Genomic DNA, 24325 nt, shown 5'->3' with positions numbered 1-24325 from the left:
ATTAATTTATTATTATTATTATCAAATAATATATGCATTATTCATATAATATTACCAATAATTAATATCTTCAAATCTGTAAACCGAAATTGGACAAATAATATATGATTTATTATTAAAAAAATGTGAGTGACTTTAATATGAAATAATTATGTATTTATTAATTTATTATTATTATTATCAAATAATATATGTATTATTCATTTAATATTGTCAAATAATTAATATCTTGAAATATGTAAACCGGAATTCAACAAATAATATATAATTTATTATTAGAAAAATGTGAGTGATTTGAATATAAAATAATTATGTATTTATTAATTTATTATTATTATTGTCAAATAATATATGCATTATTCATATAATATTGCCAAATAATTAATCTTGAAATCTGTAAACCGGAATAGGACAAATAATATATGATTTATTATTAGAAAATGTGAGTGATTTGAATATGAAATAATTATGTATTTATTAATTTATTAATTTATTATTATTATCAAATAATATATGCATCATTCATATAATATTGCCAAATAATTAATATCTTGAAATCCGTAAACAGGAATTGGACAAATAATATGTGATTTATTATTAGAAAAATGTGAGTGATTTGAATATGAAATAATTATGTATTTATTAATTTATTATTATTATCAAATAATATATGCATTATTCATATAATATTGCGAAATAATTAATATCTTGAAATCTATAAACCGGAATTGGACAAATAATATATGATTTATTATTATAAAAATGTGAGTGATTTGAATATGAAATAATTATGTATTTATTAATTTCTTATTATTATTATCAAGTAATATATGTATTATTCGTATAATGTTTCCAAATAATTAATATCTTGAAATCTGTATACCGGAATTGGACAAATAATATATGATTTATTATTATAAAAATGTGAGTGATTTGAATATGAAATAATTATGTATTTCTTAATATATTATTATTATTATCAAATAATATATGCGTTATTCATATAATATTACCAAATAATTAATATCTTCGAATTTGTAAACCGGAATTGGATAAATAATATATGATTTATTATTAAAAAATGTGAGTGATTTGAATATGAAATAATCTGTAAACCGGAATTAGAAAAATGTGAGTAGGTGGCGCACATCCCGGGCTCCCGCGCCTCTGCCACGATGTCGTTGAATAGGGACGTCACCGAAGGCCGTGCGTTGTCAAAGACCACTGCGGTCCGCACCACCAGCGACCACCACTTCGCGAAGTCGCCCTCAGCCGTGGGAGGACCTGAAGTGGATCGAATCCACGACGGGACCTCAAACCAAACCATCCTGGAGAACGAGCAGCCTGTGAGTAGGTGGCGCAGTGCCAGAGCGCTCGATGGCCCTACTATATCGGCGATCCAAGTGCAGTCAACTACATTTTGAAGGAAACAATTGGATAAAGATCTCTATCTTCACTTCATAATTATCATGACGGTTAAATTGGACTAAATTGTACTTGGTTTAGTGAATACATTTGGTTCATTCCCACATGGTAAAAGGACTGCGCTTAGCAGCAAGCAAGCAGGCACGCTGTGCTGCAAGCAAGCAAGCACGGACACAAGACACATAGTTCATATATATGAAAGACACATAGCTCATATATATTGAAAGACACATAGTTCATATATATATATGAAAAGACACATAGTTTAGATATATGAAAGACACATAGTTCATATATATGAAAGACACATAGTTCATATATATTGAAACGATCGATTCATAGTTCATACAAATATAGAAGACCACCACTACTCATCATCTCTAAATATTTAGATGATCAACATGGCTAGTAGCCAACTAGCATCAAATGCTTCCTAGCAATCTCGAAGCCCAGGTGAGCGTCTAGTGCTGTATAGTGCACTTGCTCATAGCTCAATGGATAATTGACCCATCCAAAAATCAGCTCCTCTTCTTTTTCTTGCGCGGCTACGTCCATCTTCTTGTGGTTGTACTTCTTCTTCTGCTCAAGGTTTGTCCCAGTGGTATGGTTTGCCAAATCATATAGACTTGGAGTGGTCTTGGTGGTGGGGTTCGGGACTACCTTCTGGAGGTCGTACGCATAAGTGATGTGAATGCCCTCGAGTCTTAGCTTTTTCACATCGTTGCCGATAGCGGCGCCGCAGAATCTGATGTTCCCGTCCTCCAAGAAATCCTTGAGCACTCGTGGCACTTTTATATCGGCATGAATCATCTGGAACACCAACATCTCGGACGCCACCGAGAGTTGAAGGAAGGTGGCGCGCTGCTCCTCACCGGCCTTCTTGCGAGGGTCAGTGAACTCGCAGTCCAACCCGACGCACTTGGTCGTTGCGGCGTCGAGAATGTCCCTCTTCACGCGCCGGATCCACTTGTCCACCATTCTTGTGCGGAGCGTGACCGTGACCTTGAACACCGCCTCCATCCCTTCGGCCTTGAGGTAGTACACTCATCTCCGATGAGCCGGGTCGCGCACGAGGTGCTCCATCGACGAAGAGAGGGTCGGATGAACAGTGGCTTTTGCAAATGGTGGATGAGGAGAGGAGGCCGGATGGAGAGAGAGTGTGTGGCAATGGTGAAGAAAATGGTGAGCATATAAAGCAATGGGAAGAGGAAGATGAACATTGGATGGCTGCACCGGCGCCGGCGGCTCGGATTCCACGCCGACGCTCGGTTTCGACGCGGCCAGTAATGGCGACGCGTGATCGGGCTCCGCGGAAAACTGAACGTTTGACTTTAGGTCCCGGTTGGGAATACATACCGGGATTAAAGGGTGTGCCGCACACACCGCGTGGCGCAAACCCTTTAGTCGCGGTTTGGGAGACGAGCCGGGACCTTTGGGTCTTTACGAACCGGGACCTACGTGTGCCGTACGCTGTAGCGTTTACAAGACGACGAGGCCAGGCCTTGGGTCCCAGCCCAGGACACGGCCGGGACCAAAGGTGCCTGACCAAAGGCCCTTTTTCTACTAGTGTCAAGTATTAAACACTTTAGAAAAGACATCAAGTCATTTAATGAAGATTTTAAGGAAATCAAGCAACTTCATAATTGGAAGATTCACCATCACTGCCTCGGGAAACTGCCACTACTAGGAAAATGCTTATAACCAAAAAAAAAACTCGCATGGTTGATGTCTACGCACGCTTCTATTCCTGTAGACAGTGTTGGGCCTCCAAGAGCAGAGGTTTGTAGAACAGCAGCAAGTTTTCCCTTAAGTGGATCACCCAAGGTTTATCGAACTCAGGGAGGAAGAGGTCAAAGAGATCCCTCTCAAGCAACCCTGCAATCACGATACAAGAAGTCTCTTGTGTCCCCAACACACCTAATACACTTGTCAGATGTATAGGCGCACTAGTTCGGCGAAGAGATATTAAAACGCAGGTGGTATAGATGGTGGTAATATTGCAGGAAGTAAAGATGCAGTAAAACAGTAAACAAGCGGTGCCAGAAAATAGCTTGCTGGCGTGGGAAGCAATTCTCTGTGGTGTAACTTATTCGGAAACAAGGTCTAGGGATCATACTTTCACTAGTGGACACTCTCAACATTGATCACATAACTGAATAAACAAATACTACTTTCTCTACACTCTCTTGTTGGATGACAAACACCATTCATTGTGTAGGGCTACAAGAGCACCTCAATGCCGGAGTTAACAAGCTCCACAACATTCGATGTTCATATTTAAATAACCTTAGAGTGCATAATAGATCATTGCAATTTATACCGAGAACTAACATAGCGCACACACTGTCACCATTACACTATGAAAGGGGAATAGATCACATCAATACTATCATAGTAATAGTTAACTTCATAATCTACAAGAGATTACAATCATAACCTACGCCAAGTACTACATGATGCACACACTGTCACCATTACATCATGAAGGAGGAATAGACTACTTTAATAACATCACTAGAGTAGCACATAGATGATATTCAACTAGATCACAAAGCCCATGATCACATAAAGATCACATGGGAGAGAGAGATGAGCCACATAGCTACCGGTACAGCCCTTAGCCTCGAGGGAGAACTACTCCCTCCTCATCATGGGAGACAGCAGCGACGATGAAGATGGCGGTGGTGTCGATGGAGATGCCTTCCGGGGGCACTTCCCCGTCCCGGCGGCGTGCCGGAACAGAGACTTCTGTCCCCCGAATCTTGGCTTCGCGATGGCGGCGGCTGCGTAACTTTTCTCGTCCCGTGGCTTATTCTTTTAGGGTTTTCGCGACGGAGTCCTTAAGTAGGCGGAAGGGCAGCCTCGGAGGGGCCCTGGTGGGACCACACACTAGGGGGGCGCGCCCCACCCCTTGGCCGCGCCGCCCTGGCGTGTGGGGCCCCCTGGCTCCCCTCTGGTCTCTCTCCGGTGTTCTGGAAGCTTCATGGAATTATAAGATTCTGGGCGTTGATTTCGTCCGATTTCGAGAATATTTCCTTACTAGGATTTCTGAAACCAAAAACAGCAGAAAACAGGAACTGGCACTTCGGCATCTCGTCAATAGGTTAGTTCCAGAAAATGCATAAATATGACATAAAGTGTGTATAAAACATGTAGGTATTGCGGAAAACCAAAACTGATCATGGGTGCATATGCACCCGGTATGTATAAAACATATTTCAAAAAGTAAAAAATTTAGGAAAAAAATTTAGCATGTAGAGGGACATGTTCTATATGTACACGCAAAGTTTCACGTAAAACTAATAATTTTTATACCCTGTGTAAAAAAGACAAATAATGCCTCAAGAAATATACTATTTTAACATAAAAAAATTGTCTTTTTAGTACAGGGCACGAAACATATCGGTTTTTGCTGAAATAACTTTGTGAACATGTAACATATCAAGGTATACACGAGACATTTTTATTTGTATTTTTTTGATATTTCGAAATATGTTTAATATGCATTTCAAATAAAGGGTGCATATGCACCCGGGTGCAGAAACACCCTATCCGTAGGTATTGTCATAAAACAAGCATGGAACATAAGAAATTATCGATACGTTGGAGACGTATCAATGGTGCAAAATCGAAAGTGCACCACTGGTAATCCGAATCGCTAACGGGGAAAAAAAAAGTCGATCAGCTCGTCGACTGGTCTCCGCATCCCGTACCACTGACGTGCAAATTAAATTACATCGTTGGTATTTTCTTCCAGGTCCGATCAGGGGAGTTGAAAAAAGCAGTGTCAACACCCGGATTTTTAATTCCAGATGCCTATTATGCCATACATCGCAATCGCAGGAAGATTGTTTTTGCGAGATACAACAGTTGATATCATAGACATTATTCATTACAAACCATAATCGTCTTACAACACGGGATCTCATGTTCCACTTACAACAACAGTTGATCTAAAGATCAATTACAAACCACATAGCGGAAGAAACGTAGTAGCGGTCCATCTGTTCCACAGGCAACTCTTGACGTCAGGAGGTGATCCTAGTTATCATAGACGTCCTGCTGTCCATCTTCCTGGTACTGGTGCTCCTCTTCATAGTATGGCCATTTGAATAGCCAGGGATAAAGCCATGAGTACTTTTAAAGTACTCGCAAACTATCACTAATAGAAGAACTAGTAGCTCTAATCATGGTTCTAAGCTTTTAGGTTTATTTGCACAAAGCTAGTTTTATTTCATAAATGCTTAATAGTCAAAGATTCTTTAGTTGTCTAAATTTTACTCAAGTGGGAACATTAGTGTCATACCCACAACTCTGTTGTGATGAAGTCAGATTCACCTTTCAAGTCACAAGTCATTTTTAGAAAACATCTGACAACGGAACAGTATGGCCATCCAACCGTCCATGACCGCGGACACGGCTATTCGAATAGTTTAACACTCTGCAGAGGTTGTACACTTGTGTCACAACTTGTAATTACATCCGTCAGGGATAGCCCTGAATAATCATACTCAGTATGCGGATCATCAACCATTAACCTTTCACTTACATACCCTAGTATAGGCACCTCCCCTATGAGCTTGGCCTCCCAGCGATAGCAATCTGCCATCCTGGGAACTGCACAGGGCTTGGGTAGGACATTCACCTCTATTTCACGTCATTTCACTTTTCACGGAGGCAGCCTCGGCATAACCCCTATGACGCTTGTTCAGAGGGAACCCATACTAAAGCACATAAATTTCCAGCTAAGCCCTACCCATTATCAGGTATTGTGGGGGTACTCTAAAGTTGGAATGGTATCGCATCCGAACCCAACCATCTTTTTTTGTCACATTCACCTTGTCATTTAAAATTCATATTCACATTCAAAACTTTCAGTAGAATGACTCATCATTCTAAGGTTTTCAAAGTCATTTGATCTATAATACGTCTCCAATGTATCTATAATTTCTGATGTTCCATGCTAGTTTTATGATAATACCTACATGTTTTGCTCACACTTTATAATGATTTTAGGCATTTTTCGGAACTAACCTATTAACAAGATGCCGAAGTGCCAGTTCCTGTTTTCTGTTGTTTTTGGTTCCAGAAAGGCTGTTCGGGCAATATTCTCGGAATTCGACGAAACGAAGACCAAACATCATAATTCACCGAGACGGACCAGGACACCGAAGGGGAGTCAGAGGGGAGGCCTAGGGCCCCCAGACCATAGGCCGGCGCGGCCTGGAAGGGGGGCGCGTCGCCCTATGGGGTGGGACCCCCAGGCGCCCTGCTGCGCCGCCTCTTCGCCTATATAAGCCCTTTCGACCTAAAAACACGATACCAATTGACGAAACTCCAGAAAGACTCCAGGGGCGCCTCCGCCATCGCGAAACTCCAATTCGGGGGACAGAATCTCTGTTCCGGCATGCCGCTGGGACGGGGAAGTGCCCCCGGAAGCCTTCTCCATCGACGCCACCGCCTCCATCATGCTCCGTGAGTAGTTCCCCCATGGACTACGGGTTCTAGCTGTAGCTAGTTGGTACTCTCTCCCCCATGTACTTCAATACAATGATCTCATGAGCTGCCTTACATGATTGAGATTCATCTGATGTAATCGGTGTTGTGTTTGTTGGGATCCGATGGATTGTTACATTAAGATTAGTCTATCTATAAATTTGTGAAGTTATTGTTGCTGCAATCTTATTGTGTTTAATGCTTGTCACTAGGGCCCGAGTGGCATGATCTTAGATTTAAGCTCTATACTTATTGCTTAGATTGTATCTACAAGTTGTTTGCACATGTCTATGTCCGGAACCCGAGGCCCCAGAGTGACAGCAACTGGGATAACTGGAGGGGAATGCTTAGATATGAGGATCACATGTTTTCACGGAGTGTTAATGCTTTGCCCCGGTGCTCTATTAAAAGGAGTACCTTAATTTCCAGTAGATTCCCTAGAGGCCCGGCTGCCACCGGCTGGTAGGACAAAAGATGTTATGCAAGTTTCTCATTGCGAGCACGTATGACTATATATGGAAAACATGCCTACATGATTAATAATCTTGATGTTCTGTCTTAATGCTATTTCAATCCTATCAATTGCCCAACTGTAATTTGTTCACCCAACAATTGTTATTGGAGAGTTACCACTAGTGTAGATAGCTGGGAACTCCGGTCCATCTTTCATCATCATATACTCATTCCTACATGTCATTGGAAGTAGTATCAACTATTTTCTGGTGCCATTGCCTCTGTGTTACTATTACTGCTGTTGTGTTACTGTTACTATTGCTCCCATATTACTGCTACTTTCACATCACCCCTGTTACTAGTGCTTTTCCAGGTGCAGCTGAATTGACAACTCAGTTGTTAAGGCTTATAAGTATTCTTTACCTCCCCTTGTGTCGAATCAATAAATTTGGGTTTTACTTCCCTCGAAGACTGTTGCGATCCCCTATACTTGTGGGTCATCAAGACTATTTTCTGGCGCCGTTGCCGGGGAGGCATAGCTCTACTCATAAGTTCACCTGAGGAGTACACTCTACCTCTCTCTCTCTGTTTTTATTTTATGTTGTTTTGCTTAGTTTACTTTTGTCTAGTTTCTTTTTGTTTTGTTTTATTTTCCCTATATACCCAAAAATCCATAAAAATTTGAAAAACCGAAAAATTAAAAACTGTTGTTATGGGAGAACCCACAACCTATTTGGAGCTTATTGAATTATATAATAATTATAGAGAATCAAGAACGGGAAAAGTTATGAGTGTTGTGATAGAAAAATTGAATACAATTGCTAAAATCTTGCTTAAACGCCATGATATAAACTGTTGCTCTAAACAGGATACTAAACATCTTAAATTCCAATGTGGCTTTAGTGAAGAAGTTTTAATTAAGAACTATAATTGGAATAACTATATTCATTTTGGGTTCGAAGAAGTAGAACAATTTGTCTTATTTATGGGAGCTTCTGAGATAGAATCCTTCATGTCTAAAAATTATGAAACTTGTGTTGTTTGTAAGGACCTTAAAGATTATGTCTCTTCTATCCTTAATTTTTTCATAGAAAGTTACAGTGATAATCCTTATATCATTGATTATAAAGAGAGGCTCATTAATGCACAAGAATGCACTCACAATTTGCAGGAACCAGTGGAAGAAGAAATTGATGAACCTGAAAGCTCATTGGATGAAAAAGAGGAGGAAATTGATGAACCTGAAAGCTCATTGGATGAAAAAGAGGAGAAGAGTGATGAACAAAAGGAGGAAGAATGGATTAGCTACCCATGCCAACCTTCTAATGAGAGTAACTCTTTATCTCTTACACTATTTGATTGTCCTCCATGGTCCTGTGGATTCTCTTGAAATATTCCCTATGAGTAAAACTTGTGAGAATAATTATGCTACTGTTATCTATGATAATCCATGCTATTTTGATAAATCTTATGATAATGCTTTTTTTGTGCCTGATATCGAAATGCATGATACTAAAGAGTTTTGCTTAGCAAAAGTTTATGATAAAGCTCTAGATGATGGTCCTATGTTACTTGATAATATTAATTGTACTACTAATGAAAATGGGATTGGAGAAGTCTTGACTTTATCTAGGAGTCCCATATCTTTTGAGATTGATCAATCATCTTGTTATATTATTGATAAAAGTGGGTTTGAAAGTTCTGATCCTATTATTTTTAAGCTTGATAAAAATTATGTGTTTATGGATCATGAAAAGTATGCTGCATGTGATAGTTATATTGTTGAGTTTATTAATGAAGCTACTGAAAATTATTATGAGAGAGGAAAATATGGTTGTAGAAATTTTCATAGTACTAAAACGCCTCTCTATATGCTGAAAATTTCGAAGTTACTCTTGTTTTATCTTGCTATGCTTGTTACTTTGCTCTTCATGAATTTATTTGTGTACAAGATTCCTATGCATAGGAAGCGGGTTAGACTTAAATTTGTTTCATACTTGCTTTTTGATGCTCTCTTTTGCTTCAACTCTCATCCTTATGTGGGTATCATTAAAATTGCTGAGCCCATCTTAATGGCTATAAAGAAAGCACTTCTTGGGAGATAACCCATGTCTTTATTTTGCTACTGTTTTGTTGTGTCTTGGAAGTTGTTACTACTGTAGCAACCTCTCCTTATCTTTATTTTATTGCATTGTTGTGCCAAGTAAGGTCTCTAACAGAAGGTTGATGCTAGATTTGGATTTCTGCGCGGAAACAGATTTCTATCTGTCACGAATTTGAGTAGGTATCTCTGTAGGTAACTCAAAAAAATCTGCCAATTTACGTGCGTGATTCTCAGATATGTACGCAACTTTCATTAGTTTTGAGTTTTCTGATTTGAGCAACGGAAGTACCTCTTACAAATTCGTGTTTACTGGCTGTTCTGTTTTGACAGATTCTATCTCTGTTTTTTGCATTGTCTCTTGTGGACTTTAAGCAAGGCTTTCTAGACGTGGAGAGTTGTAGCTAATGTTTTATTGAGTTCTTGCAATGTGTCACTACAGGACTAAAGTGGATTAAGGTTTTTTTTTGAGTACTAACCCCTCTAATGAAGTTTATGAGAAGTTTGGTGTGAAGGAAGTTTTCAAGGGTCAAGAGAGGAGGATGATATATGATCAAGAAGAGTGAAAAGCCTAAGCTTGGGGATGCCCCCGTGGTTCATCCCTGCATATTTCAAGAAGACTCAAGCGTCTAAGCTTGGGGATGCCCAAGGTATCCCCTTCTTCATCAACAACTTATCAGGTCACTTCTAGTGAAACTATATTTTTATTCTTCCACATCTTATGTGCTTTACTTGGAGCGTCTGTGTATTTTTATTTTTGTTTATGATTGAATAAGATTGGATCCTAGCAATCCTTGTGTGGGAGAGAGACACGCTCCGCTTTTTCATTTGAACACTTGTGTTCTTCGTTTTTCATATTCATGGCGAAAGCTGAAAATCGCTGCACTTATTTGTATTTGGTTGAAAACAGAAAATGCTTCATATTACCTTGAATAATTTGATACTTGGAAATTGTTTTGAGCTCTCAAGTAGATCATGTTTAAGCTCTTGCGTCATGTAGTTTAAACCTATTAGTGGAGAACTACCGTAGAGCTTGTTGAAATTTGGTTTGCATGATTGGTCTCTCTAAGGTCTAGATATTTTCTGGTAAAAGTGTTTGAGCAACAAGGAAGACAGTGTAGAGTTTTATAATGCTTGCAATATGTTCTTATGTAAGTTCTGCTGTACCGGTTCATACTTGTGTTTGCTTCAAACAACCTTGCTAGCCAAAGCCTTGTACTGAGAGGGAATGCTTCTCGTGCATCCAAAACCTTGAGCCAAAACCTATGCCATTTGTGTCCACCATATCTACCTACTATGTGGTATTTCCTGCCATTCCAAGTAAATACTTCATGTGCTACCTTTAAACAATTTAAAAGCTATTATCTCTTATTTGTGTCAATGTTTTATAGCTCATGAGGAAGTATGTGGTGTTTATCTTTCGATCTTGTCATTTACTTCTGACAGACTTTCACCAATGGACTAGTGGCTCATCCGCTTATCCAATAATTTTGCAAAAAAGAGCTGGCAATGGGGTTCCTAGCCCCAATTAATTAACTTTCATTAATAATTCTCTTCACATGCTTTGCCCTGATCTATCAGTAAGCAACTTAATTTTGCAAATAGACACTCCTTCATGGTATGTGAATGTTGGAAGGCACCCGAGGATTCGGTTAGCCATGGCTTGTGTAAGCAAAAGGTTGGGAGGAGTGTCATCCATAAATAACGAAACTAAAATACTTGTGTAAACAAAAGAGAAGAGGGATGATCTACCTTGCTGGTAGAGATAACGTCCTTCATGGGAGCCGCTCTTGAAAGTCTGGTTGATAAGGTAGTTAGAGTACCCGCTACCATTCGTTGACAACAACAAACACCTCTCAAAACCTTACTTTTATGCTCTCTATATGATTTCAAAACTTAAAAAGCTCTAGCACATGATTTAATCCTGCTTCCCTCTGCGAAGGGCCTTTCTTTTACTTTATGTTGAGTCAGTTTACCTACTTCCTTCCATCTTAGAAGCAAACACTTGTGTCAACTGTGCATTAATTCTTACATACTTGCTTATTTGCATTCATCATATTACTTTGTGCTGACAATTATCCATGAGATATGCATGTTGAAAGTTGAAAGCAACTGCTGAAACTTAAATCTTTCTCTGTGTTGCTTCAATGCCTTTACTTTGAATGTATTGCTTTATGAGTTAACTCTTATGCAAGACTTTTTGATGCTTGTCTTGAAAGTACTATTCATGAAAAGTTTTGCTATGTGTTATCTATTTGTTAGCAAACTATAGATCATTGCCTTGAGTCACTGCATTCATCTCATATGCTTTACAATAGTATGATCAAGATTATGTAAGTAGCATGTCACTACAGAAATTATTCTTTTTATCGTTTACCTACTCGAGGGAGAGCAGGAACTAAGCTTGGGGATGCTTGATACGTCTCCAACGTACCTATAATTTCTGATGTTCCATGCTAGTTTTATGACAATACCTACATGTTTTGCTCACACTTTATAATGATTTTATGCATTTTTCGGAACTAACCTATTAACAAGATGCCGAAGGGCCAGTTGCTGTTTTCTGTTGCTTTTGGTTCCAGAAAGGCTGTTCGGGCAATATTCTCGGAATTCGACGAAACGAAGACCCAACATCTTATTTTTCCCGAAACCTTCCAGAAAGTCAGAGGGGGACCAGAGGGGTGCCCTGGGGGCCCCACACGTGGTGGCGGCGCGGCCCAAGGGGGGCGCGCCACCCTAGTATGAGGAGGCCCCGTGGCCCCTCCGACTCCGACTCTTCGCCTATTTAAGCCGTCCTGACCTAAAACATCGAGACGGATTGACGAAACTCCAGAAAGACTCCAGGGACGCCGCCGCCATCGCGAAACTCCAATTCGGGGGACAGAAGTCTCTGTTCCGGCACCCTGCCGGGACGGGGAAGTGCCCCCGGAAGCCATCTCCACCGCCATCTTCACCGCCATCGCTGTCTCCATGATGAGGAGGGAGTAATTCTCCCCCGAGGCTGAGGGCTCTACTGTAGCTATGTGGTTCATCTCTCTCTTTGTGATCTAGTTGTGTTACTCTGGTGATGTTATTAAAGTACTCTATTCCTCCTTCATGGTGTAATGGTGACAGTGTGTGCATCGTGAAGTTCTTGGCGTAGGTTATGATCATAATCTCTTGTAGGTTATGGAGTTAATTATTACTATGATAGTATTGATGTGATTTATTCCCCTTTCATAGTGTGATGGTGACGGTGTGCATGCTATGTTAGTACTTGGTATAATTGCAATGATCTATCATGCACTCTAAGGTTATTTAAATATGAACATCGAATGTTGTGGAGCTTGTTAACTCTGGCATTGAGGTGCTCTTGTAGCCCTACACAATTAATGGTGTTTGTCATCCAACAAGAGAGTGTAGAGTGGTTTTATTATGTGATCAATGTTGAGAGTGTCCACTAGTGAAAGTATGATCCCTAGGCCTTGTTTCCAAACATCGAATCTCCGTTTATTTACTGTTCTGTTGCATGTTTACTCGCTGCCATATTTTATTCAGATTGCTATTACCACTCATATACATCCATATTACTTGTATTTCACTATCTCTTCGCCGAACTAGTGCACCTATACATCTGACAAGTGTATTAGGTGTGTTGGGGACACAAGAGACTTCTTGTATCGTGATTGCAGGGTTGCTTGAGAGGGATATTTTTGACCTCTTCCTCCATGAGTTCGATAAACCTTGGGTGATCCACTTAAGGGAAACTTGCTGCTGTTCTACAAACCTCTGCTCTTGGAGGCCCAACACTGTCTACAAGAATAGAAGCACACGTAGGCATCAAGCACTTTTCTGGCGCCGTTGCTGGGGAGGAAAGGTAAAAGGCACTCATACTCTGGTCCCAGGTAACTAAGTACTTTTCTGTTGTCGTTGTGTGTGCGCTCGAAGCTATTTCCTTTAGATCCTGCAATTGCATCTTTTTTTTTCTTGTTTTACACTAGTAAGGCATAATGGAAAACAACTGTGAGCTTTTTAAGCTATTTCCTGAGTTAGAATTGTTTGATGCAAAAATTAAAAAACCTATGGAACCTTATTTGCATGCTAGTAGCGATGTTATTAGTATGAATGCAATTACTGCTAATGCTATGGAGAAGTCTAAACTTGGGGAAGCTAGTTTTTGTGATCTTTTTAGCTTCCCATCTTTAGGGGAGAAAATTTGCTCTGATAATACTTTATCTCCCATATGCGATAACTCTAATGATGCTTGTGATATTTTAAATCCACCTACTGAAAGTATTCCATATAAAATACCTATGAAAATTATTGAACGTGTTATGGATAACCGCTATGAAGGGGATGGAACTATCCATCCTGGAGATCATTTACTATTTTTGCATGAATTATGCGGGTTATTCAAGTGTGCAGGTATCTCTATGGATGAAGTGAAGAAGAAATTATTCTCTATGTCGTTGTCTGGTGAAGCGGCGCATAACTGCTGAAGGATGGGCATTCTCTTGATTGGAAGGATATTGTGCCTCTATTTTATTCTAAATTCTATCCTCCAAGTGAAATTCACAAAGACCGAAACTGCATATATAATTTCTGGCCTCGTGATGGAGAGAGTATTGCTCAAGCATGGGAGAGATCAAAGTCTTTAATGCTCAAATGCCCCAATCATGAGCTTCCTGGTAATATCATCATTGATAATTTCTATGCAAGACTTTCTTTTCAAGATAAAACTTTGCTAGATACTGCTTGTTCTGGATCATTCACGCGCAATAAAGAAGAGTTTAAATGGGACCTTCTTAATCGGATTCAGGAGAACGCTGAAGGATGGGAGAACAACAAAGGTAAAGAGTCAGGTATAAATTATGATTATGAATGCATTGAAATTTTTATGGATACTGATAAAATTCGAAATATGAGTGCTACATATGGTCTTGACTCTCAAGTTGTTGCAAATCTTTATAAAGCTTTTGCCTCTCATTTTGAATTGCCTAGGAAGAATTTTGATAAGTATCATGAACCTTTTAAAGACGCTTGCATGAAGGATGAAATCGTTATTAATGATTGCAATAAGCATGCCCAAACTTCTGAAAATACTATTTCTTATAAGCATGTTAATTTTTGTGGAATGCATAGACCTTGTGGAATTAATCAAATCGAAGATGAATATTGTATCCATCATATTAATGAAAAAACTAGAAAGTGGTCTAGGGCTCTAGATGACCTTGGTAAAAAAGTTTGTGCCCTCTATCCTTTTATTTGTGAACTTTGCCATAGAGCGGGTCATTTTAATTTTCAATGCTCCTCCAATGATAATTCGAACCCCATGAGTGCTGCAAATTTGTATTGTGATGATGAAATTACTCCTAATCAGCATGATGAACTTACTTTATTTTTGTGGTGTGAAGAGTTATCAAGAAAAATCTCTTTGTTACATATGAGTGATCTTGATATTGATGATGTCCTGCATGGGTGTTTTTCTTATTGTATTAATAATTGCCATACAAATACTTACATACAAAATATTTTAGAAGACGACACTTTGCCAAAATATGATAGGACCTCTGTGTGTTTTGAACTCATTAATGAAAAGGAGGAATCCTCCCAAGTTTCTTCTATTGTTTCTGGAAATAAAACAGGTTATGTGGAGAAGCCTCTCATCAAGCCTCTCCCTCCTAAAGAAAGGAACGAGGAGAATGAGAAGAAGAAGAAGAAGAAGAATGGAACGAAGAAGAAGAAGAAGGGGAATAAAAAGAAAGAGGTAACAGCATATCCCCGCATGCATGAGATAACGATAGGTAACCTTAAGTATGTTGCTCCTGATGATTATTATGATAATGAATCTAAGTACAATGATCTTCCTATGCCCTTTACCTACATTAGTGATCATGATTTGAAAGAGCACACTACTTTTGATATTGCAAATCTCTGGGAAACTAATTCTGAAAATGATAATGTTAATAATTGCCATAGTACCAGTACTATCCATGCTTCCTCCCATAATGATATAGAAAGCTCTAAGCTTGGGGATGAGGTGTTTGAAAATACTTTTGCTACTGATCATTATATGTTTGATACATCTCCTTCTAGTAACAATGATGGTATGGTCACAGATGAACATACTGTGAAAGACAACTATTCTATTTCTTATGATGACACTGTGCCTCCAATCTTTGATGATTATTATAAAGAATGCTATGATATAGGTTATAACTATCCTTATGGAACTTGTCATAGTTATGATTGGATTGCCAAAAACAATTCCTTAGTATGCAACTTGTTTACCATGTTCAAATTCTTGATAATGATCTTGCTCCAATTACTATTAATGAGAAGAATTCCTCTTATGCCAAAATTAATGATACTTTTATGCATATGAACCATGATAAGAATGTTTTAAGTGATGGTTATATTGTGGATTTTATCAATGATGCTACTGAAAGTTATTATGAGAGAGGGAAACATGGTTATATGCATCTTAATAATATTAAGTTTCCCCTCTTTATGTTGAGAATCTTGAAGTTACACTTGTTTTGTCTTCCTATGCTATTCACTTTGTTCTTCATTGACTTGTTTATTTACAAGATTCCTTTTTATAGGAAGTGGGTTAGGCTTAAATTTGTTTCATACTTGCTTTTTGATGCTCTCTTTTGCTTCATCTCTTATTTCATGCGAGTGCATCATTAAAATTGCTGAGCCCATCTTAATGGCTATAAAGAAAGAACTTCTTGGGATATAAGCCATGTCTTTATTTTGCTACTGTTTTGTTGTGTTTTGGAAGTTGTTACTACTGTAGCAACCTCTCCTTATCTTTATTTTATTGCAATGTTGTGCCAAGTGAAGTCTCTAATAGAAGGTTGATGCTAGATTTGGATTTCTGCGCAGAAACAGATTTCTATCTGTCACGAATCTGGGCAGGGTTCTCTGTAGGTAACTCAGAAAACTCTGTCAATTTACGTGCGTGTTCCTCAGATATGTACGCAACTTTTATTAGTTTTGAGTTTTCTGATTTGAGCAACGGAAGTACCTCTTAAAAATTTGTCTTTACTGGCTGTTCTGTTTTGACAGATTCTGTCTCTGTTTTTTGCATTGTCTCTTGTGGACTTTAAGCAAGGCTTTCTAGATGTGGAGAGCTGTAGCTAATGTTTTATTGAGTTCTTGCAATGTGTCACTACAGGGCTAAAGTGGATTAAAGTTTTTTGTGTACTAACCCCTCTAATGAAGTTTATGAGAAGTTTGGTGTGAAGGAAGTTTTCAAGGGTCAAGAGAGGAGGATGATATATGATCAAGAAGAGTGAAAAGTCTAAGCTTGGGGATGCCCCCGTGGTTCATCCCTGCATATTTCAAGAAGACTCAAGCGTCTAAGCTTGGGGATGCCCAAGGCATCCCCTTCTTCATCAACTTATCAGGTTTCTTCTATTGAAACTATATTTTTATTCGGTCACATCATATGTTCTTTGCTTGGAGCGTCTGTTTGTTTTTATTTTTGTTTATGTTTGAATAAATTTGGATCCTAGCAATCCTTGTTTGGGAGAGAGACACGCTCCGCTTTTTCATATGAATACTGGTGTTCCTTAGCTTTATTTTAATGTTCATGGCGGAGTTGAAAACTGCTGCATTTATCGATATTTGGTTGGAAACAGAAAGTGCTTCATAATGTCTTGAATAATTTGATACTTGGTAATTGTTTTGAGCTCTCAAGTAGATCATGTTTACTCATGCATCATGTAGTTTGAACCTATTAGTGGAGAACTACCGTAGAGCTTGTTGAAATTGGTTTGCATGATTTATCTCTCTAAGGTCTAGATATTTTCTGGTAAAAGTGTTTGAGCAACAAGGAAGACAGTGTAGAGTTTTATAATGCTTGCAATATGTTCTTATGTAAGTTTTGCTGTACCGGTTCATACTTGTGTTTGCTTCAAACAACCTTGCTAGCCCAAAGCCTTGTACTGAGAGGAAATGCTTCTCGTGCATCCAAAACCTTGAGCCAAAACCTATGCCATCTATGTCCACCATATCTACCTACTATGTGCTATTTCCTGCCATTCCAAGCAAATATTTCATGTGCTACCTTTAAACAATTCAAAAGCTATTATCTCTTATTTGTGTCAATGTTTTATAGCTCGTGAGGAAGTATGTGGTGTCTTATCTTTCGATCTTGTCATTTACTTCGGACAGACTTTCACCAATGGACTAGTGGCATATCCGCTTATCCAATAATTTTGCAACAAGAGCTGGCAAAGGGGTTCCCAGCCCCAATTAATTAACTTGCATTAATAATTCTCTTCACATGTTTTGCCCTGATCTATCAGTAAGCAACTTAATTTTGCAAATAGACACTCCTTCATGGTATGTGAATGTTGGAAGGCACCCGAGGATTCGGTTAGCCATGGCTTGTGAAAGCAAAAGGTTGGGTGGAGTGTCAACCATAAATAAAACTAAAATACATGTGTAAACAAAAGAGAAGAGGGATGATCTACCTTGCTGGTAGAGATAACGTCCTTCATGGGAGCCGCTCTTGAAAGTCTGGTTGACGAGGTAGTTAGAGTACCCATTACCATTCGTTGACGACAACAAACACCTCTCAAAACTTTACTTTTATGCTCTCTATATGATTTCAAAACTTGAAAAGCTCTAGCACATGATTTAATCCCTGCTTCCCTCTGCGAAGGGCCTTTATTTTACTTTATGTTGAGTCAGTTTACCTAATTCTTTCCATCTTAGAAGCAAACACTTGTGTCAACTGTGCATTGATTCTTACATACTTGCTTATTTGCATTCATCATATTACTTTATGTTGATCATTATCCATGAGATATGCATGTTGAAAGTTGAAAGCAATTGCTGAAATTTAAATCTTCCTCTGTGTTGCTTCAATGCCTTTACTTTGAATTTATTGCTTTATGAGTTAACTCTTATGCGAGACTTTTGATGCTTGTCTTGAAAGTACTATTCATGAAAAGTTTTGCTATATGTTATCTATTTGTTAGCAACTATAGATCATTGCCTTGAGTCACTGAATTCATCTCATATGCTTTATAATAGTATGATCAAGATTATGTAAGTAGCATGTCACTACAGAAATTATCTCGTTTTATCGTTTACCTACTCGAGGGCGAGCAGGAACTAAGCTTGGTGATGTTGATACGTCTCCAACGTACCTATAATTTCTGATGTTCCATGCTTGTTTTATGACAATATTTACATGTTTTGCTTGCACTTTATAATGTTTTAATGCATTTTCCGGAACTAACCTATTAACGAGATGCCGAAGGGCCAGTTGCTGTTTTATGTTGTTTTTGGTTCCAGAAAGGCTGTTCGGGCAATATTCTCGGAATTCGACGAAACGAAGACCCAACATCTTATTTTTCCCGGAACCTTCCAGAAAGTCGGAGGGGGACCAGAGGGGTGCCCTGGGGGCCCCACACGTGGTGGCGGCGCGGCCCAAGGGGGGCGCGTCACCCTAGTGTGAGGAGGCCCCGTGGCCCCTCCGACTCCGACTCTTCGCCTATTTAAGCCGTCCTGACCTAAAACATCGAGACGGATTGACGAAACTCCAGAAAGACTCCAGGGACGCCGCCGCCATCGCGAAACTCCAATTCGGGGGACAGAAGTCTCTGTTCCGGCACCCTGCTGGGACGGGGAAGTGCCCCCGGAAGCCATCTGCACCGCCATCTTCACCGCCATCGCTGTCTCCATGATGAGGAGGGAGTAATTCTCCCCCGAGGCTGAGGGCTCTACTGTAGCTATGTGGTTCATCTCTCTCTTTGTGATCTAGTTGTGTTACTCTGGTGATGTTATTAAAGTACTCTATTCCTCCTTCATGGTGTAATGGTGACAGTGTGTGCATCGTGAAGTTCTTGGCGTAGGTTATGATCATAATCTCTTGTAGGTTATGGAGTTAATTATTACTATGATAGTATTGATGTGATTTATTCCCCTTTCATAGTGTGATGGTGACGGTGTGCATGCTATGTTAGTACTTGGTATAATTGCAATGATCTATCATGCACTCTAAGGTTATTTAAATATGAACATCGAATGTTGTGGAGCTTGTTAACTCCGGCATTGAGGTGCTCTTGTAGCCCTACACAATTAATGGTGTTTGTCATCCAACAAGAGAGTGTAGAGTGGTTTTATTATGTGATCAATGTTGAGAGTGTCCACTAGTGAAAGTATGATCCCTAGGCCTTGTTTCCAAAAATCGAATCTCCGTTTATTTACTGTTCTGTTGCATGTTTACTCGCTGCCATATTTTATTCAGATTGCTATTACCACTCATATACATCCATATTACTTGCATTTCACTATCTCTTCGCCGAACTAGTGCACCTATACATCTGACAAGTGTATTAGGTGTGTTGGGGACACAAGAGACTATTTGTATCGTGATTGCAGGGTTGCTTGAGAGGGATATCTTTGACCTCTTCCTCTCTGAGTTTGATAAACCTTGGGTGATCCACTTAAGGGAAACTTGTTGTTGTTATACAAACCTCTGCTCTTGGAGGCCCAACACTGTCTACAAGAATAGAAGCACACGTAGACATCATTACATTATGATTAGTCTATCTATAAAGTTTGTGAAGTTATTGTTGCTGCAATCTTGTTGTGTTTAATGCTTGTCACTAGGGCCCGAGTGGCATGATCTTAGATTTAAGCTCTATACTTATTGCTTAGATTGTATCTACAAGTTGTTTGCACATGTCTATGTCCGAAACCCGAGGCCCCAGAGTGACAGCAACTGGGATAACTGGAGGGGAAGGCTTAGATATGAGGATCACATGTTTTCACGGAGTGTTAATGCTTTGCGCCGGTGCTCTATTAAAAGGAGTACCTTAATTTCCAGTAGATTCCCTAGAGGCCCGGCTACCACCGGCTGGTAGGACAAAAGATGTTATGCAAGTTTCTGATTGCGAGCACGTATGACTATATATGGAAAACATGCCTACATGATTAATAATCTTGATGTTCTGTCTTAATGCTATTTCAATCCTATCAATTGCCCAACTGTAATTTGTTCACCCAACACTTGTTATTGGAGAGTTACCACTAGTGTAGATAGCTGGGAACCCCGGTCCATCTTTCATCATCATATACTCGTTCCTACATGTCATTGGAAGTAGTATCAACTATTTTCTGGTGTCATTGCCTATGTGTTACTATTAATGCTGCTGTGTTACTGTTACTATTGCTCCCATATTACTGCTACTTTCACATCACCCCTGTTACTAGTGCTTTTCCAGGTGCAGCTTAATTGACAACTCAGTTGTTAAGGCTTATAAGTATTATTTACCTCCCCTTGTGTCGAATCAATAAATTTGGGTTTTACTTCCCTCGAAGACTGTTGCAATCCCCTATACTTGTGGGTCATCAATCTACATGTTCCCATCTAGAGTAGTCAATTTTAGTTTTAGCACTAGCAACTAGTCATGAGGGGTGCTAACTAAATTTTTGCTGTCTAGGCTAAGTTTGATGCCCTTGTAGTACTCTACATTTAGACCAAAGTTAACTATAAAATAAGCCTTGATAAACAAAGTAAAAGATTGCAAGATAAAAACTTGGGTTTGGACAAATCCTTAAGCACAATGGTATTGCAAGGGTATCTTGCAATAGTATAGTTTGCATTAGTAGAGCTTGCATTGGTAATAGCTTGCCTTGATTGGTACAGTGATCAAAGTTTTCCTCCTCTTCTTCGTAGAAGACCTCCTCCTCCTCGTAGCCTTTGGTACTAGCATCTAAAAATGGATACGGGGTATACAATCACCAAAAAATGCTTAAGTACTATACTTAACACTCAGATGGCTCACACAAGATAATCTAGCATCACACCATTTTTAATATTGTGGTTGGCTTTGTTTTCTTTTTGAAAAATAATTTCCTCTCATTGAAAAATAAATGCTAGGATTTAATACCTACTAGGGTTCCCATTTTTTTCTTTTGAACAGTAATTTCCTCTCATTGAATATTACTAAGATTTAATATCCTCAAATAATAAAGTATGGATCATGCTGACCAAAGTCACCAATTCATATTTATTCATTTGGGAAAATGATTTAAATGAGATACTACATCTCATATAATTTAAATACTACTTTGGAAAAGATTTAATATTCTCAAGTAATAAAATATGAGGTCATGTAGACTAATGTCATCACCTCATATTGAATTACTTGGAAAGGTGATTTAAATGAGGGGATCCTCTTATAATATTTAACTACCATTTTTAATTAATTTAAATGGGCTAGAAATAGCCACATAGCCATTATTTTACTCTAGCCCATGATCATGGTAAACACTAATATTATATTTTTACATATTCATGAAGAGTTTTTTAAATGTCAATTTTGAGAAGTGGAATCAACTCAAAATAATTTATAGTTGATTTTTAATAAATGTTTGAAATTTGAAAAGGTACTATCTTGTTATTTTTACTACCAGTGTTTTACAATTCTTCTGATGTTGAAACCAATTTATTTGGCTAGATAATTTCATAAGATTTCCAGAAATATTTAATTCATAAATTTTGGCTTAGTAGATATTTTTCTATTTAATTTGGAAGTGGGCAGCAGTATTGAATTTTTGATTAAAAAGAATTAAACGAATTTGAATTCGCAGGCTTCGGCGGGAAATGGAATGGGCCAGGGAAAAAGAATAACGGGTCCGCCCAGCAGCGCGTCTCGCACGCATGGGCGGCCTGACAATGGACCCCACCGGTCAGTGTCTATTTAACCAGCCCGAAACGGTACGCAGCATGAACCGTTGGATTAAAAGCAAGATCGACGGCGAGGGCTCGTCTCCATCTATGAACAGGCTCCGGCGAGCTCTAACCCTACTAGCGGCGAGATGGGGTGGCTGAGGGATTACCAGGGCTCCGGTGAGGGTCGGCGAGGTGGGCAACTGGCGTGGAAGACGACGGCGAGGCGAACGAGGGTCGGGGGAGAGGCTGAGGAAGACGGGAGCGTCGCCTCCTTCTGGCTACTGCCGCGGCGAACTCCGGCCAAATTCCGGCGAACCGGGAAGCAATGTGGAGGGGCGAGTGTGCTAGAGTGCTCAAGGAGGAGAGGGGAGTCGAGTGGTGTGAAGAATGGAGGTCGGGGAGGTCTCTATTTATAGACGCGTCGAGCGGGGTGGAGGTCACCGGCAGTCGATCATTGATGGCGCGTGAAGCACACGTCCGTTGGGAACCCCAAGAGGAAGGTGTGATGCGTACAGCAGCAAGTTTTCCCTCAGTAAGAAACCAAGGTTTATCGAACCAGTAGGAGATGAAGGCCACGTGAAGGTTGTTGGTGAAGGAGTGTAGTGCGGCGCAACACCAGTGATTCCGGCGCCAACATGGAACCTGCACAACACAATCAAAATACTTTGCCCCAACTTAACAGTGAGGTTGTCAATCTCACCGGCTTGCTGTAAACAAAGGATTAAACGTATGGTGTGGAGAATGATGTTTGGTTGCAAAGAACAACAGAGAACAATGATTGCAGTAGGTTGTATTTCAGATGTAAAAGAATGGACCGGGGTCCATAGTTCACTAGTGGTGTCTCTCCAATAAGATAAATAACATGTTGGGTGAACAAATTACGGTTGGGCAATTGACAAATAGAGAGGGCATAACAATGCACATACATATCATGATGACTACTATGAGATTTACTTAGGGCATTACGACAAAGAACATAGACCGCTATCCAACATGCATCTATGCCTAAAAAGTCCACCTTCGGGTTAGCATCCGCACCCCTTCCAGTATTAAGTTGCAAACAACAGACAATTGCATTAAGTATTGTGCGTAATGTAAACAATACAAATATCCTTAGACAAAGCATTGATGTTTTATCCCTAGTGGCAACAGCACATCCACAACCTTAGAACTTTTTGTCACTGTCCCAGATTCAATGGAGGCATGAACCCACTATCGAGCATAAATACTCCCTCTTGGAGTCACAAGTATCAACTTGGCCAGAGCCTCTACTAGCAACGGAGAGCATGCAAGATCATAAACAACAAATATATGATAGATCAATAATCAACTTGACATAGTATTCCATATTCATCGGATCCCAACAAACACAACATGTAGCATTACAAATAGATGATCTTGATCATGATAGGCAGCTCACAAGATCTAAACATGATAGCACAAGAGGAGAAGACAACCATCTAGCTACTACTATGGACCCATAGTCCAAGGATGAACTACTCACGCATCAGTCCGGAGGCGGGCATGGTGATGTAGAGCCCTCCGGTGATGATTCCCCTCTCCGGCAGGGTGCCGGAGGCGATCTTCAGAACCCCCCGAGATGGGGTTGACGGCGGCGGTGTCTCAGGAACTTTTCTCGTATCGTGCCTCTCGGTACTAGGGTTTTCGCGACGGAAGGATTATATAGGCGAAGGGGCAGAGTCGGGGGACGCCCGAGGGGCCCACCACATATGGCGACGCGGCCAGGGGTGGGGCCGCGCCCCCCTATGGTGTGGCCGCCTCGTGGCCTCTCTTCATCTCCTCTTCGGTGTTCTGGAATGCTCCGTGGAAAATAAGACCGTGGGCTTTTGTTTCGTCCCATTCCGAGAATATTTTCTGTGTAGGATTTCTGAAACCAAAAACAGCAGAAAACAGGAACTGGCGCTTCGGCATCTTGTTAATAGGATAGTCCCGGAAAATGCATAAAAATGATATAAAGTATGAATAAAACATGTAGGTATTGTCATAAAACAAGCATGGAACATAAGAAATTATAGATATGTTGGAGACATATCAATCATGGAGGTGGCTCTCTGGGCTGCGAAGGGGCAAGGCGAGGAGCGGGGACGGTGTTGCGTCATCTGGCGGTCCTTGTGGTGGTCCTGGCGCAGCCGGGGGTGGACGGGAGC

The 24325-nt window shown here is 39.9% G+C and overlaps 1 protein-coding gene across 1 annotated transcript; it reads right to left on the bottom strand.

Moving 5' to 3' along the window:
* Window positions 1-1830: 1830 nt before the first annotated feature.
* On the bottom strand, window positions 1831-2445 carry LOC127310517 (uncharacterized). Its single transcript, XM_051341186.1, has one exon. It carries the CDS (start codon window positions 2443-2445, stop codon window positions 1831-1833), a length of 615 nt encoding a protein of 204 aa, XP_051197146.1.
* Between the last annotated feature and the right edge of the window lie 21880 nt (window positions 2446-24325).

Source organism: Lolium perenne, chromosome 6 (assembly GCF_019359855.2).
Source record: "Lolium perenne isolate Kyuss_39 chromosome 6, Kyuss_2.0, whole genome shotgun sequence".
Taxonomy (NCBI): Eukaryota; Viridiplantae; Streptophyta; class Magnoliopsida; order Poales; family Poaceae; genus Lolium; species Lolium perenne.
This window is presented reverse-complemented; position numbering and strand designations above follow the sequence as displayed.

Coding starts and splice junctions, on each gene's coding strand:
- LOC127310517 (XM_051341186.1), bottom strand. CDS start 2,445: ATGGAGGCGGTGTTCAAGGTCACGGTCACGCTCCGCACAAGAATGGTG.